A 13609-nucleotide genomic window follows, 5' to 3' on the forward strand; every position below is an offset into this window, starting at 1 on the left:
GAGAGAGGTCGAGCTCCCAGCTCGGACCGATAAGCCCAAGACCGAGCTCCTAGCTCGGATAGATTCATTTCTTCAAAAGATCAAGATACGAAAGCCAAAAACAAAGGCCGAGCTCCCTCCATAGAAGAACTCATAAATCCTTAGGAGGATACTAAGGCTATAATCAAAAGCCTAAATCAGTTTATTTAAAATAAATATACAAAGTCACAACGAAGAAAGAAGGACTAGAAGTCAAAAACTAGCATGACAGTTGCCATCAAATGGGTACGAGATTTGATCTCTCAGACGACAGCTAAGAGCTGAACTCACAACTTCAGATTAATTTAGAGCTTCTGAATAAACATATGAAGTCTACATTACACATACGAAGAGTAAAGATAAATGTCAAAGAATATGAAAAACAAAAAGGAAACTAATATTCCATTAATAACTATTACAATTTATTTCTCCGGTGAGGAAGGAGGATGAATAGTCCTTAAAGGACTTACATCTATAAGAACACCCTCACTATTTCTATTTACAGCCACCCCTGAAGGAAGCTCGGTGTCCTTTGGACCAGAGCTCTCAATGGCAGGGGCAACATCTGACCCAGGGTGAAGGCTTTCTTTCACAGAATCAGGGTCGTCTTCCTCCGACCCTAGCTCGGATCCCTCTGAAGAAGACTCAGCTGGCCGATCTCGGTCCCTCCGGCAATCTCCTCGGGGCAAAGGGAAATCATCCTCCCCGTATAGCACTGACTCGCCATCTGAGTCCACTTCGCGCCTACGAAGCTTGGCCAAAGGAATATCAGGAGCCTGTCTAGCTTCTCTTAAACCGCGATTGTAGCCAGTTACATACATGCGGTAGGCCTTATCAAAGATAGCCTGTTTCATTTCACTAGAAGCTTTATACTCATCAAGATGTTCTTCACAAGCCTCGGCTACAAATTCCTCAAACTCAGAAGAATCTTTGTAGTCCTGAAGATGAGCTTCACAGGCCTGCTCAATTTTACCCTTTAGCTCATCAGACTCCTGATACTCCGCTATGTACTGATCGCGCTTCAGCTGAGCCTTCCCTTCGGCATACTTTACCACCTCAAGCAGGGCTAAACATTTACGTTCCAAAACTCTGACTTCATTTTTCAGCTGTTGTTGGCGAAGGTCGAACTCTTCAGCCGAGGAAGTCAAGTCTCTGATACGGTCAGAGCTTGTGCTCAACTCCTGCTCAAGGACCTGCACCCAAGCTAAAGCCGTCTCTCTCTGAGCCTTTACTTCCTCCAGATGAGTCTGAAGTCCTTCGAGATCAGCCTTTAAGGCATCAAATTGGCGCTGGACTTCAGCTTTCTGGCTAACGGCCTCATCTCTCTCCTTGAGAGCCTCTGTCATAGAGGACAGCTGCTCTAGCACTCCTCTACAGCGAACCTCCAAGGTAGCTGCCCTCTCATCAGCCTCCTGGAGAACATTGCGAGTCCGAGACAACTCATCTTCTAAGGACGAGGTATGCTTTGTTGTCTCGGCTGTTTTCTCTTCAGCCTTTCTGAGGGCCTCCAACGCAGAATGCAATTCCACCTGGAGGGACTGGATCTGCTCCCGAGCAGCTACCAAATTGCCCCTCGCATCACTGGTGGCAGATATATTCTCCTCCAGACGTGCCTCTTCAATTCGGCGATCTACAGACTCTCGGAGGGAGCGATCACGGACATCCACCTCCATAAAGAGGCCCGTCACCTAACATGAAAACGCAACCATCAAGAAAAAGAAACAAAGCAAACTGAAAGGAGGGGGAAAAATGACTTACCATTAGAAGCATCTCTCTAATGGACGATCCGAGCTCCTCACGAGAGCAAGACTGGAAGGATGCTTGCTCCTTGGTAAAGCTGGCTAAAAGGCCGGTCAGAGCAAGAAGGCGTGGATCCGAGGCCTCTGTGGCTCCACCAAACATTTGCTCCCTAAGAAGGTCGGCAACAGCACTGGCCGGAGACTCGGATGTAATACCCGACGTCTTTAGAGAATTGCCAGGAGAAGGCAATGACGGGTCAGCAGCAACACCTTTCCCTTTCCCAATGGGAGGAAGAGCTGGAGAAGATCCTGTTGCAACCCTGGACTTCTTCCGGACAGGAGAAGAGGCAGATTTTCCAAGAGAGGCTGGGCGCTTGCCTCCGATCTTTGCTGGAATGCCCTCAGAACCCTCAGGTTCAGTCCTCACAGGGGCAGGGGCACTTTCACCAGAAACCTCTGGACTTTGATCCCCTAGGAGGATGATCTCCATCCCCGTCCCAGAGGTCTCCTTGTCTTCAGCAGGGGACTTAAACTTTCCCCTTGACACCTCCTCAGTAGAATGGGCAGCACCCTGTCCCACTTGTTCAGTAGACTTTGAGCTCAACCCACCACGGCTAGATGGCTGAGCTGATTTAGTGCTGTGAGAGCTCGGCTTGGAAGCTCGAGAAGAAGCTTTACCAGAAGGCCGGCTGACCTTCTCGGAGGAAGCGACCTGAGCTAGCTCTATAGCAATCTCAGTTACAGAACGCCCATCCCCGAAGGCGTCAAAAATTGCGTGCATGTTCTCCCGAGACAGGTGAAGGTTCTTGGGGAATTTGATGCCGTCCATTTTAACCTCAGAAGCTGCAAAAAATAAGAAGTTATACAGAATCAGCATATTACCTGATATTCTTAACAACGAAGAAACAGAATAGCCGGACAAAGCACTATACCCGTGTCCTGGATATCCCTAAGGTTGGCCGCAAACATACACTTCTCGACATCATACTTCCTCTCAACGGAAGTCAGTCGAAGCAGCCCAACCTGCTCAATAAGACTCAATTCGGGCAGATCATTACAGCCCGGAAAGATCTCCCCCCAACTTAGGCCCACATCCCACGATCGGCAGGACCCTAGTTTCAGCTCCGCCACAAGGAAATTCTCTATCCACCCCTTTATAGAATCCTTGTAGCCCGTAAGAAGAGATAGCCCATTGCGGGGGGAAAAGTAATAGAAGTTTTGCTTCGCCCTAACCAGGCGGAAAAAAGTAACAAACAGACAGGCCGTAGGTGTGAAACCCCAACACAGACAGATAGACTCGAAACAGGACATGAATAAAATGGAATTTGGGGATAACATTCGAGGAGTTACCCCAAAGTATTCAAAGACCTCAACAAAGAAAGGGGAAAAAGGAAATGGTAGACCAAATTCTCTCTGCTTTAGGAAAAACACTATGCTACGACCCTCTTGGGGATCCACTAAACCAGGAGGGGGAGGGTAGGGAAGAACTATCCTCTCATTTGGACGAGGTGCTCGAATAAAATACAATGGAGTATCTAAAAGCCTCCGGGAGATGTGATCAGTTATATTGGAAGACGTAATACGTGACTCAAGGTTAACAACATCAGGAAGCTTTGAACTTGCCATTGAAGAACAAGGGAGCGTACCTGAGAACACAATAAGGTGAAAAACGCAAAAGGAGTCGCAGGAAGCCAGAGAGCAGAAGAGAGCTAATTTCTTCGGAAGACAGAAGGAATTCGAAATGAAAGGCAATGATGAGACGGAACGTTGATCTGAACAGTTTTGTCTTGGAGCGGCGCGATCATTAATTGCTCTCGAAGTTTACCCTCTCAACGGTTAAGTAATAACCGGAGAGAAGGTAAAGGGGCAAAAGGATGATCGCTGGGCTTGTCTACATCTATCAAGGGCCAGGTCCACAATGATAGCCCATCACTTAAAGGCCCAGGCAAGCCCAACTTGTTCAGACCTGATCTCCAGCCAAGACAACGTAACCCACAAGATTCATCACTTCACCACATCCATGGCAAGTATCAAGGAAATTGAAAGAAAAACTCAAAGATGCAAGCAGATGAAAGCATGATAAAGGTTAGACCTACTCATTACATAGAATATATAAGATTTGACTTGTTAAAACAAGGGTACCTCGGATCTATACTGAGCTGAGTGCTTAGAGTTCAACTTATCAGAAGCCGAGCTCATAGGTCGGAATAGTCCAGCCCGGACAACATGACCTGAGAGCCCGGCCAGCTAACCCAGAGCTCATTTCACTAAGCGAAAGACAGAGCTCTCAGGTCGGCTAATCTAGCTCGGACAACGCACCTGAGAGCCCGGATGAAGGAGACTCAAAGCTCAATTCATCTAAGTAGAGACTGAGCTCATAGATCGGTCAGACAACCCAGTTTGGAAATATGAAAGCCCAGTTGGCTAAATGGATCCGAAGTCCGGCTCACGAGTACAGTTAGTTCAGCTCGGAAAAAACAAATTTCAGTTAAAGCTACGAAGAAAAGCAGTTTCAGTACTCCATCCATGGTAGAGAAAGAACAACTCAAGTATGAACGAAAACGAGAACTTCATTAAAAGAAAAGCACATTACAGCACGTTACAAAGGCCTACACTACGGGACGAAAGACTATCCTTAAAGGATTTACATAGCCACATGCATCATCGTCAACAATTACATCGTTATCACCTATCCTACTACTTCGGCCTTCGGTTCGGAGAAACTCTCGCAGCTCGATATGTGAGTTTGGCAGAAAGAGCTGCAGAAAGCCAAGAAGTTAATCCTCATAAGCGTTTCCCATGGATCCTCTGTAGGTCGGCATTCGGTTGCCCAAGTGTGATACGCGTGACAAACTCACATGTCATATGCTGTGTGTATATCACGCATAAAAAAACACGGGCTTCAGATTACGACCTCAGGAGGATCGCCGGGCTAACGTGTGAAGGTACCAGCAGAAGCTTGACTGAGTGTAGCAGATCTCAGTCTCGCGTAATACTGGTACTTCACATCAAAGAAACTAATAATACTGGTGCTTCACATCAAAGAAAACAACAAGCCGAGCACTTGAGCCCCTTCCATTTATATCCAAAGAAGGCAGCAACGGGGGAGGTCGGCCAGAAGATCTGGGCAAAATAATTTCAGCAACTTGCCGAATGGTCCCACCCATCGACCGCCCTACCAGACGGATCCCCAAAGCAACATTCAAACCCCTTAGAGGTAACATCCACTCCTCTGAAATTTTGAATTGACTCATCTTCGTCTCAGGTACTACGAAAGAGTCCCAAAACAGAGATAAGTTAGCACAATTTTCCGTCGAGATGATAAAAGTAAGATTAAAACAAATTCCTGGGGCAACACAGCAATGTAATATCAAGCTCGCCTTCGCCCGCTTGAAGAAGGCACCAAATGGATCCTTCACAGATAAAACAAGAAAATCTCTCTGTTCCAACAAAGTGCCTGGGAATAGTAAAGAGGTGAGGTTAATATATATATCCAAAAGTTTATGTTTTGCAGGACAAGGTAGAGCCGAATTCTCAATTAATGCTGTCAGAATCCTTCAAAGATATTCATGAGAAAGGAAAGAAAAGACATGTCCAGATAACAATGACAGGAAAGCAAAAATAACCGAGAGCGCGGAGAATAAAGAAAAGTCCGAAAGAGAAAAGAGCAGATAGGATTCAGAAACTGCGCAAAGATAAAAAAATGAAAGAGTATTATAAAGACACCTGGACATGAACAGGCGCGGCCATGATGGTTCTTGATATTCACCCCCTCGGCAGTTGGAGCAATAACTCCCGAGAAGGTGAAGGGGCAATTGATGACCGCTGGATTTCTTCACCCCAGAACAGGGGCTTGACCACAGCCAAAGGCCCATGACACAGAGGCCCACGTACTTGATACCCCCCAACAAGCCTGGCTCATTCCAGCTTCCGGGCCGGGCTCGATCAAGCTTCCTTACTCAGTCCAGCCTGATCCCTGACCAGCAGACCCCTCTCAGGCCCAGCGTCCAGCCCAACTCTCGGCCCAGCCCGGGGTCCAGAACAGTACTCACCAGACAGCCTGGCAGATCCGCTCGAACGTACGCATGAGGAGAATCAGAGGCCGTTACGCATGTAGCAGGCAGCTGATACCCTAGTACACCCGAATCTGTATGGCAGAGACGCGTGGCCCAATCCTGGAGATACCTTTACACGTCACCAGCAAGCAAGACAATGTATAAAAGAGGAGTCCCCTCCTCAGAAAGTTTTAAGCCTTATTCTGTAATACAAAACCCTGGTAAAACCCTATTCTATTGGATCTCAGAAGGAAAAAGAGATGGAAAATAAAGTTTTGAAACTAAAGTTGATATCTTTAATTTTCAGAAGGAAAAAGAGATGGAAAATAGCTGTACCTTCTTTCTCTTACGGGTACAAAAAAAAAAAAAAAATTCTGAATTATGTACGCATTGCGTGATAGAGAAGGATCAAATTTGTTCACCCTTATTAATATTTTTCTCGTATGATTGAAATGTATATTTTATAAATATAAAAAAATAATAATAATAATTTAAAGTCCAGATTTCTTGAGTTATTGAGAATTCTCCAATCAACCCTGTTAGAAAACAGAGCTCATCGTAAAATGTATGGGAGTGAATTCAGGAAGTTTATTTATTTATTTTGTCAAAGGAAGTTTCATGTTGAACTCCTCTCAATTCTCTATCTCCGCCTAAATTAGGTCAAAAAGAAAAAAAGAAGAAAAAGCCGTCAAAGCCTGTTATGGCATGAAAGGCATACATGTGCAAGAGGCCAAGAGGATCCAGGAATTTGGCATCCTCAAATGGAGAGTGCACATTTAATAGAAAACTAAAATTTTATTTGGTTCAACTAGGATAGGAAAAGACTACACCAAATAAATAAATACATAATTTTCAACTTCCTACAAAGTTAAAAAATCAAATAAATAAATTTTTAATATTTCATAAAAATTTAAAATTTTTAATTAAATTACACGAATTAAATAAGGTCTACAAATATCATAAAAATTAAGAGTTTAAATAAATCAAACTATTTATAAGTTATTAGAGATTTAACGCGATAAAATTTCGATTAAGTTCAATTTAATTTCTAAATAAATTAAATTTGAGTTTAATTTTTAAATTTATTTAGTAAATAAATTAAATTTATAAATTAATTTTTTATAAATTTATAAATTAATTTTTATATGCACTTATTTAATTAAAATTATTTAGTTTTAAATTTATTAATTTTAAATTAAAATTCATTCGACAAGTAAATAAATTAAATTATTTATAAATTACTTAAAATTAAAGTCAATAAAATTTTAGTTCGTTTAAATTTATTTGTTAAATAAATTAAATTTAAATTTATTAATATTAAATTTAAATTTAAAATAAATAAAATTTTAATTCGACTCGAAAATTAAAAGTTAAGTTGGTTTAGTTCGAGAGACTTTAAACTCAAATGTATATATACTTATTTGAGTTTTATCTCGTAGAATCTCTTTTCTGTAACTTTATTTAAGAGATTTTAATAATTTATATTTGAAAAATAAAAAAAATAAAGAGTATTTTTGCTAAATTATCAGAAATTTAATTTTAAATTATTATAAATTTTTGTTAGATTTTAAATCTAATATTTCAATTAAATAAATTCATTATAATAGTACTTTAACGGTTTATATTGTGATTAAAGAATTTATTAAATATAATTTTTTTATTTAAATAATATTTTTTTTATTTGATAAAATTTTATTAATATAATAAGTGATTTTATTTTTAAAAAAATTCGTTTACACCGCTGCGGAAACCTGTAGTGGCTGCGAAATTGGATAGCTGCAACATTTCAGCCCCGCCAATTAAATTAATAATTTGGTTAGCTTTTATTAAATTATAATTAACGTACACGATATCTTCTCTCTAAATCAAGACCAAACTCCAATACATGTCCCAATCCTGGACTAAATGAACAAATGGAAAGACAACGCTAGTGGTTCTCTGCTCCTACGCCTAATATTGCAGACGCACCCTGCTCCTCAATCACTCCACAAATTAAATATTTATAAAAGTAAATGCTACAATGATTCAATGCAATGCCCAACCCCATAACTGAAATACCAAACCCCAATCTTGGAAACCCCATAAATCCTTCGTTGCTGATGTCGTCTTCGATTTCTACAATGCCACATATTCTTTTCCAGAACATGTCAATGATCAAGAAGGGGATGCTTTTAACTTGTAATGAACCTTAGAGCAGGGGATAGTTCTCTCTCCCCAATTAGATGACGGAACTGCGACTGACACGGTGTATTATGTGGCGGGATAGGAGAGGCTGTGTTGGAGGAAAGTCGTTGAAATGTAACAGCCAGTCACGTGCAATGCAACTCTTAAAACCAGACGTTTAACAGGAATTCGCCATTTGGGCTTTCATTTTTATCTTTTTTACTCTCAATCATTTGCTTCGCCTCAGCCTATGGCTCAAGCTGCTTTACACTTGGCGCCACTAGCCGACATCACTCAAAAAAATTTGTAAGACATAATGGGAAAAAGCTTTTATTGGAGATAAAACTTCAGTTGAATCTATTGATTGACACACGAATCCACTGGAAAATTTAATATATATAAATATTCTCAATTCATTTATTATTGGAAAGGAGTTTCCTTTTTTGTTTGAATTTCCCGGAAAAGGAACCATTCCCTGAAACAAAAAGGCCAACGTCTGAGCCTTTACACGGCATCACACGTCAAGTTAATGGTAAGTGGCAAGAAATCAGCAAGGTAGCAACACAAAACAAATGGGCCGAGGCCCGATTACTGAAAAGCTGAACGACATCGGCTATCCCTTTATGGAAAAGCTTCACTCTTTTATTGTTTTGAGAGATATAAAGAGAGAGAGAGATTAAAAAGAAAAGCTGACATCTAAAATTCTTTTATTGGGATAGTAAAATAATAATAATAATAATAATAATTTCCCTTCTTTATTTGCTTTTATTTCTGCTCAATTCTACATGATCAGTGAAGCTAAAGCTGTAGCAGTAAATCATGAGAAAAAAGAGCAACAAAAGGTGTTACTCTGAAGGGATTATTACAAGATTATTAAAACTCGAAAGCGCAGCATCTAGCTCACAAGATATCCGGGAACGGTTTGTCGTTTAGCTCTATAGAACATGTGCAGTATGAAGTTGCCAAGTCATCAGCTTACGCTTTATAGCCCTTTATAAGGATATGCAAATGCAACCTGATGCACACAATTCCATCATTTAACAGCTTCTTCTGGTTGCCCTCATTACCAAAAAAGCTTCACATTTTCATAATGGCAGTGCTTGATCATCGCCTTGTTCTTGTCTTTGGTCTTCTGGGTACCTTCTCCAAATCTCTAGTCATTTCATTAACCAAATTTCGTCCTAATTAATATTGCTCTAATGCTGATTTCATTTATGTTTCTTTCATGTCTTCAGGTAATGCGTTGTCCTTCCTTGTATATTTGGCCCCATTGTAAGCCAACTCGACAACTCCGTGTGTCTCTCTCTGTTGTGTTTTATTAACTGGGATACATATGACCTTGTATATTCTTTTGCATTTTCTCTGCAGGCCAACCTTCTATAAAATTTTCAAGAAAAAATCCACACAAGAATTCCAATCCTTACCATATTCAGTAGCACTATTCAGTGCCATGTTAATGCTGTATTATGCGTCTTTGAAGAACGATGCATTTATGCTAATTACCATTAACGCTGTCGGTTGCTTCATTGAAACCATTTATCTCGTCATTTACATGATTTATGCAACCAAGATCTCCAGGGTATTACTTTCTCATCCATATTTCTCCTTCTGTTACATATATATATAGACCACTTATATAATTTGAAGCTGAGAAACTTGCTGGTCCATTTGGCAGATTTACACCTTGAAGCTACTTATCTCATTCAACTTGGTAACATGTGCAATGATCATTGTATTGACGTCCCTGTTCTCTCATGGCGCTGAGAGGATGAACATTGTTGGATGGATCTGCGTCGTCTTCTCTGTTTCTGTCTACGCTGCTCCTCTTAGTATCATGGTATGCCACAATACAACGACCTAATTATTACGCTATGGCTAGAAAGTTATTCTAATTCATTTAGTTTCATCCAGAGGTTTGTTGTTAAGACAAAGAGCGTAGAATTCATGCCCTTCTCACTTTCACTTGCTTTGACGCTCTGTGCTGCTTGCTGGTTTGGATATGGCCTTGCTGTGGACGATTATTTTATTGCTGTAAGTTACCTAGTCTTTAACTTTATTTTTGCTTCGTTTAATAGGTTTCTTAATTAAAACCTTGTTTGTATATTCTTGTGTTTTCAGTCGCCAAATGTACTAGGATTCTTGCTTGGATTAGTTCAGATGATAATCTACATGATCTACAAGAACAAAAGGAATGAAATCTTGCCGCAAACCAACTCACAAGAACTAGCAAGTTGCGGGCATCAAATGAAAAATAATGGAAATCCAAATGATGCAAGCTTGAATAAACCAGAAGAAGCTGCAATGGATGGTGAAAACAAATCCAACAAAGCAGTAGAATCAAGTGAACTCCATGTGTGACTGCTTATTTAATTGTATGATGAGCATTGAGCGTGAGTTTCTATACAATGTAATCATTAACCTGATCTTCCAAGCTGCTCTATGAGGTGGAAGATCGATATTGATCTCAGTTATACATACAATTTTTATTTTTTTTACTTTGATTACTATAAATAAACACGATCTATGAAATCAATTGATGATTAGGTTTTAGTTTTGTGATTTTAATTTTAAAAACCTACAAATTAGTCCCTCTTAACAAAAATTAGTTACTAATTTGTTATATGTATTTAAACTATCAGACTAAATTATGAAAATATAAAAACTAAATAATTTATTTAAATTGCTGGTTTCTAAAAATACAAAAAGTATGGAGCAAATGATGTAGAATAACAGGTGATTTGTCTTCTACTATGTATTTTGGAAAATTTTGCCACGTATCCAAACGTATCTTCTATATATATTTGGACACAATAAATTTAATTTTGTATTTTCAGTCGCTTGTTTTGTAGTAAGAATTCTATAACTTTTTTGTGTTTTTCTGTTATTTGTAAAGCTGGGGGGAACAAGTAATTAACTTTCTATTACTAGTACACTACTTTACCAAATGAAATAAAATTAATGTAATGTAATATAAACAAAATGATGGCCGGTGCCGATGACCGGCTGACTTATTGCGCTTTCTCGTGATATTTTTTTCGATATTATTTCTGTCCAATCAATTTATTAAAATATATTAATCTGATCGGTGGTTTTAATTTAAATTTTAAATTATTCTTTTTAAATTTTGATTTTTTTTCAAAGTTATTGGGTTGGAGGATGAATATATAAAAAATATATAGTTAGGATATATATGTAATGGAGAGTGTCAAGTGAATCAAATTACTATATATGAGATGTTAACAAAACAAAAAGAAAAAAAGAAAATACAAAAACGATGTCGGATGACAAAACCCGTGAAAGACAGTCCGCCAATGTCTCCTCTTTCTAAAACGACACCGTATTGCCTGACTCGGTCTCCTATAATGTAAGCGCGTGAACATAAGGGGACTAACGATCACCGCCGTACCCATACCCAGTTTTCGTCTTCCTTAAACTAGGGTTCCCAAATCAACATCTTTCCTGTTGTTTGATCGTCAATTGCTCAAAAAGAAATAAGATAATCTCGTAGAACAATGAAGAATAAAGAAGATGAGGAAAAGAACGGGAAGATCAACCGTCCAAAATCTATCAGCATGAAAAAGAAGAACATGATGAGATTAGGAGGGGTGGGTCTTTCGCTTGAAGCTTTCGCTAATGCCAAATCCACCAGAAATAACTATAACCCTGCTCTAATAAGTACATTATTCATCTCCTCTACACTTTCTTATTTCTTTAGTTTTTGTTTGAATTTCAGGCCATCGAGTTTTTCGAATCTAGGGTTTTTTTTTATGGTTTTGCCCCTTTTTTTTTTGGAAGTCAGTGGTGCTTTTGCTGGGGAATGGAAATGCTATATTGAGCTCGAAATTTAGTAGGATTGATTGCATAGCATGAAAAAGGCTCATATAGTGGAGCCTAAGGCAGCTTAATAAAGGTCTATAAAATTAACACTTGGCTTCTGGTCTGACTCTGAATTTGACAGTGTCGGTTTGAAAAAAAAAATCGTGGATGGTTCTGTAATTGTTTTGGGTGGGCTGAAATATTTCAGTTCTTTAGAAAGTGAAGTTTTCTTGAAAGGACTGTGAACTTGATTTCTGTACTCTGTCTCCTTACATCTTGAATTATGGTGAATTATATGCCTCTGTGCAATAGGGAGAAAGGGGAAACACGTGATATCCTAGAATACTTGCACTATCTGATTTTTGCTGTTGCACATCTTCAAGCTGATGCATATGTGTAGACTTACATGGTTCAGAAATTATGCCAAATAGTTATATGAAAAGTTATAACTTGGAAAGTGAATGATCAAATAGAAGCAGAGATAGAGTTGCTTCATGGACTAATTTCTTAGTGTAGGAGGAAGATCATAGTTTACCCCCCCCCCCCCCCAATAGTGATGATGGAATATTGTATTAACCATCAGTTTTGCTAATTGAGTCTGTCAAATGATCCCCCCCCCCCTATCTTTTCCTCTTTTCCATGAGCAAGAATTTTCCAAATTTAGGAGATTACAATTTTTGTTTTTCAATTAACTTTGTAAGGTTATAACATTTCTTTTGAAAATTTTTTCAATGCTTGCCATCAGAGAAGCAAAGAGAGTTCTACAAGAACGCAAAGTATGTGAGGAAGTTTAAGAAAAAACTAAAGCAACAAAATCAGCAGGATAATCTCTCTTCAGTTGTTAGACCTATGAAGGTATGAACTATTATCTTGACCATATTATCTCCAAATATCACTTCTATTTCCATGATACTTTTAGCATCCTAAGGAATTCATTTTATTAGCATTTGAGTATGGAAACTGCATTGAAATATCATGTGGAAGGATTTGGATTTGTTTTGTAGAGGCATTAATCTCGGCTGGGATTCCAAGTTGAAACACAGTTATTTTATCCCATTCTGTTGTTGGTTTAATTTAGTCAAAGTTTGTCATGTTAATATTCTTGGTTTTAGAATTACCTTGGCTCCAAATGTTAAATTAAGTTTTAGGAGTCCAAATACATTCAAGATTTACATGGATGCAAAATCTGAGCCTTGTCATTTACTTCATCATGTGTGATTACAGGATGAGAATGAAACTGGAGAAGGTAGTAAAATGATGAAAAAGAATAAGAAGAAGAGTGGTTCATACAGTTTGAAAGAATTATATGAAAAGCAGCACGAAGAGAAAGAAAAAGCAAGAGTTGAGAGGGAGTCGGTTATTAAAGCAAAGAAGGAAGAAAGAGAGAAGGCTGAAGCTCGTAGAAAAGCTGAAAGAGAGAAGATGTACAAGAAGACCCGGCATGGTCAGCCTGTTATGAAGTATAGAATCGAGCATCTCTTGCAGACCATTCAAGGTTCAAACTAAATTTGGTTTAAACCATTCAGAACCAAGCTTGTCTGGTAGTTGTGGCTTTGGCACTTGCGTAACTTTCATAAGGCATCAAGCTGGAGTTTCTAAATATTGTGGTTTTATTGCTTGAAACTTGATGTACAAGTGGAGTTGCTTTGAACATCAGTTTTCAAGAGCTTTTGACAATCCAAAGGAAAACATTTGAATGTGGTATTGGAAATATGTTGATTACATTGTAATGATATTGATTATCGGATAAATTACGTCTCAATCAAGACTACTTCAGTGAATGTGCTCATTGCCATAAGAACTGCAATCATATAATAT

At 38.9% G+C, this 13609-nt stretch overlaps 3 protein-coding genes across 3 annotated transcripts; 2 read left to right on the plus strand and 1 right to left on the minus strand.

Annotated features, from left to right (window-relative positions):
* Nucleotides 1-318: 318 nt before the first annotated feature.
* On the minus strand, nucleotides 319-4924 carry LOC122723656. The gene is made up of 7 exons (XM_043956546.1): nucleotides 4822-4924; nucleotides 2593-2600; nucleotides 2136-2469; nucleotides 1777-2033; nucleotides 1178-1706; nucleotides 489-583; nucleotides 319-351 (listed from the first exon to the last, which is right to left on the minus strand). The coding sequence occupies exons 1-7, from the start codon at nucleotides 4922-4924 to the stop codon at nucleotides 319-321; spliced, it is 1359 nt and encodes a 452-aa protein (XP_043812481.1).
* A 3945-nt stretch (nucleotides 4925-8869) lies between these two features.
* On the plus strand, nucleotides 8870-10545 carry LOC110614249 (bidirectional sugar transporter N3). The gene is made up of 6 exons (XM_043957139.1): nucleotides 8870-9111; nucleotides 9211-9247; nucleotides 9344-9554; nucleotides 9651-9812; nucleotides 9887-10006; nucleotides 10094-10545. The coding sequence occupies exons 1-6, from the start codon at nucleotides 8994-8996 to the stop codon at nucleotides 10331-10333; spliced, it is 888 nt and encodes a 295-aa protein (XP_043813074.1). The 5' UTR covers nucleotides 8870-8993; the 3' UTR covers nucleotides 10334-10545.
* An 806-nt stretch (nucleotides 10546-11351) lies between these two features.
* LOC110616035 (rRNA-processing protein FYV7) lies at nucleotides 11352-13572 on the plus strand. Its single transcript, XM_021758339.2, has 3 exons — nucleotides 11352-11650; nucleotides 12537-12646; nucleotides 13016-13572. The coding sequence occupies exons 1-3, from the start codon at nucleotides 11488-11490 to the stop codon at nucleotides 13295-13297; spliced, it is 555 nt and encodes a 184-aa protein (XP_021614031.1). The 5' UTR covers nucleotides 11352-11487; the 3' UTR covers nucleotides 13298-13572.
* Nucleotides 13573-13609: the final 37 nt, after the last annotated feature.

The sequence above is a fragment of the Manihot esculenta genome, chromosome 5 (assembly GCF_001659605.2).
Source record: "Manihot esculenta cultivar AM560-2 chromosome 5, M.esculenta_v8, whole genome shotgun sequence".
Classification (NCBI taxonomy): Eukaryota; Viridiplantae; Streptophyta; class Magnoliopsida; order Malpighiales; family Euphorbiaceae; genus Manihot; species Manihot esculenta.

Bases quoted from the DNA above. Each gene is read 5' to 3' on its own strand.
- LOC122723656 (XM_043956546.1), bottom strand. From the start codon at position 4,924: ATGGGTGGGACCATTCGGCAAGTTGCTGAAATTATTTTGCCCAGATCT. The intron at 1,707-1,776 runs GTAAGTCATTTT...TTTTCATGTTAG, and splicing joins TTAGAGAGATGCTTCTAATG to GTGACGGGCCTCTTTATGGA. The intron at 352-488 runs GTAAGTCCTTTA...TGTGTAATGTAG, and splicing joins GTGAGGGTGTTCTTATAGAT to ACTTCATATGTTTATTCAGA.
- LOC110614249 (XM_043957139.1), top strand. From the start codon at position 8,994: ATGCACACAATTCCATCATTTAACAGCTTCTTCTGGTTGCCCTCATTA. The intron at 9,555-9,650 runs GTATTACTTTCT...TCCATTTGGCAG, and splicing joins ATGCAACCAAGATCTCCAGG to ATTTACACCTTGAAGCTACT. The intron at 9,813-9,886 runs GTATGCCACAAT...AGTTTCATCCAG, and splicing joins CTGCTCCTCTTAGTATCATG to AGGTTTGTTGTTAAGACAAA.
- LOC110616035 (XM_021758339.2), top strand. From the start codon at position 11,488: ATGAAGAATAAAGAAGATGAGGAAAAGAACGGGAAGATCAACCGTCCA. The intron at 11,651-12,536 runs GTACATTATTCA...GCTTGCCATCAG, and splicing joins CTATAACCCTGCTCTAATAA to AGAAGCAAAGAGAGTTCTAC. The intron at 12,647-13,015 runs GTATGAACTATT...GTGTGATTACAG, and splicing joins CAGTTGTTAGACCTATGAAG to GATGAGAATGAAACTGGAGA.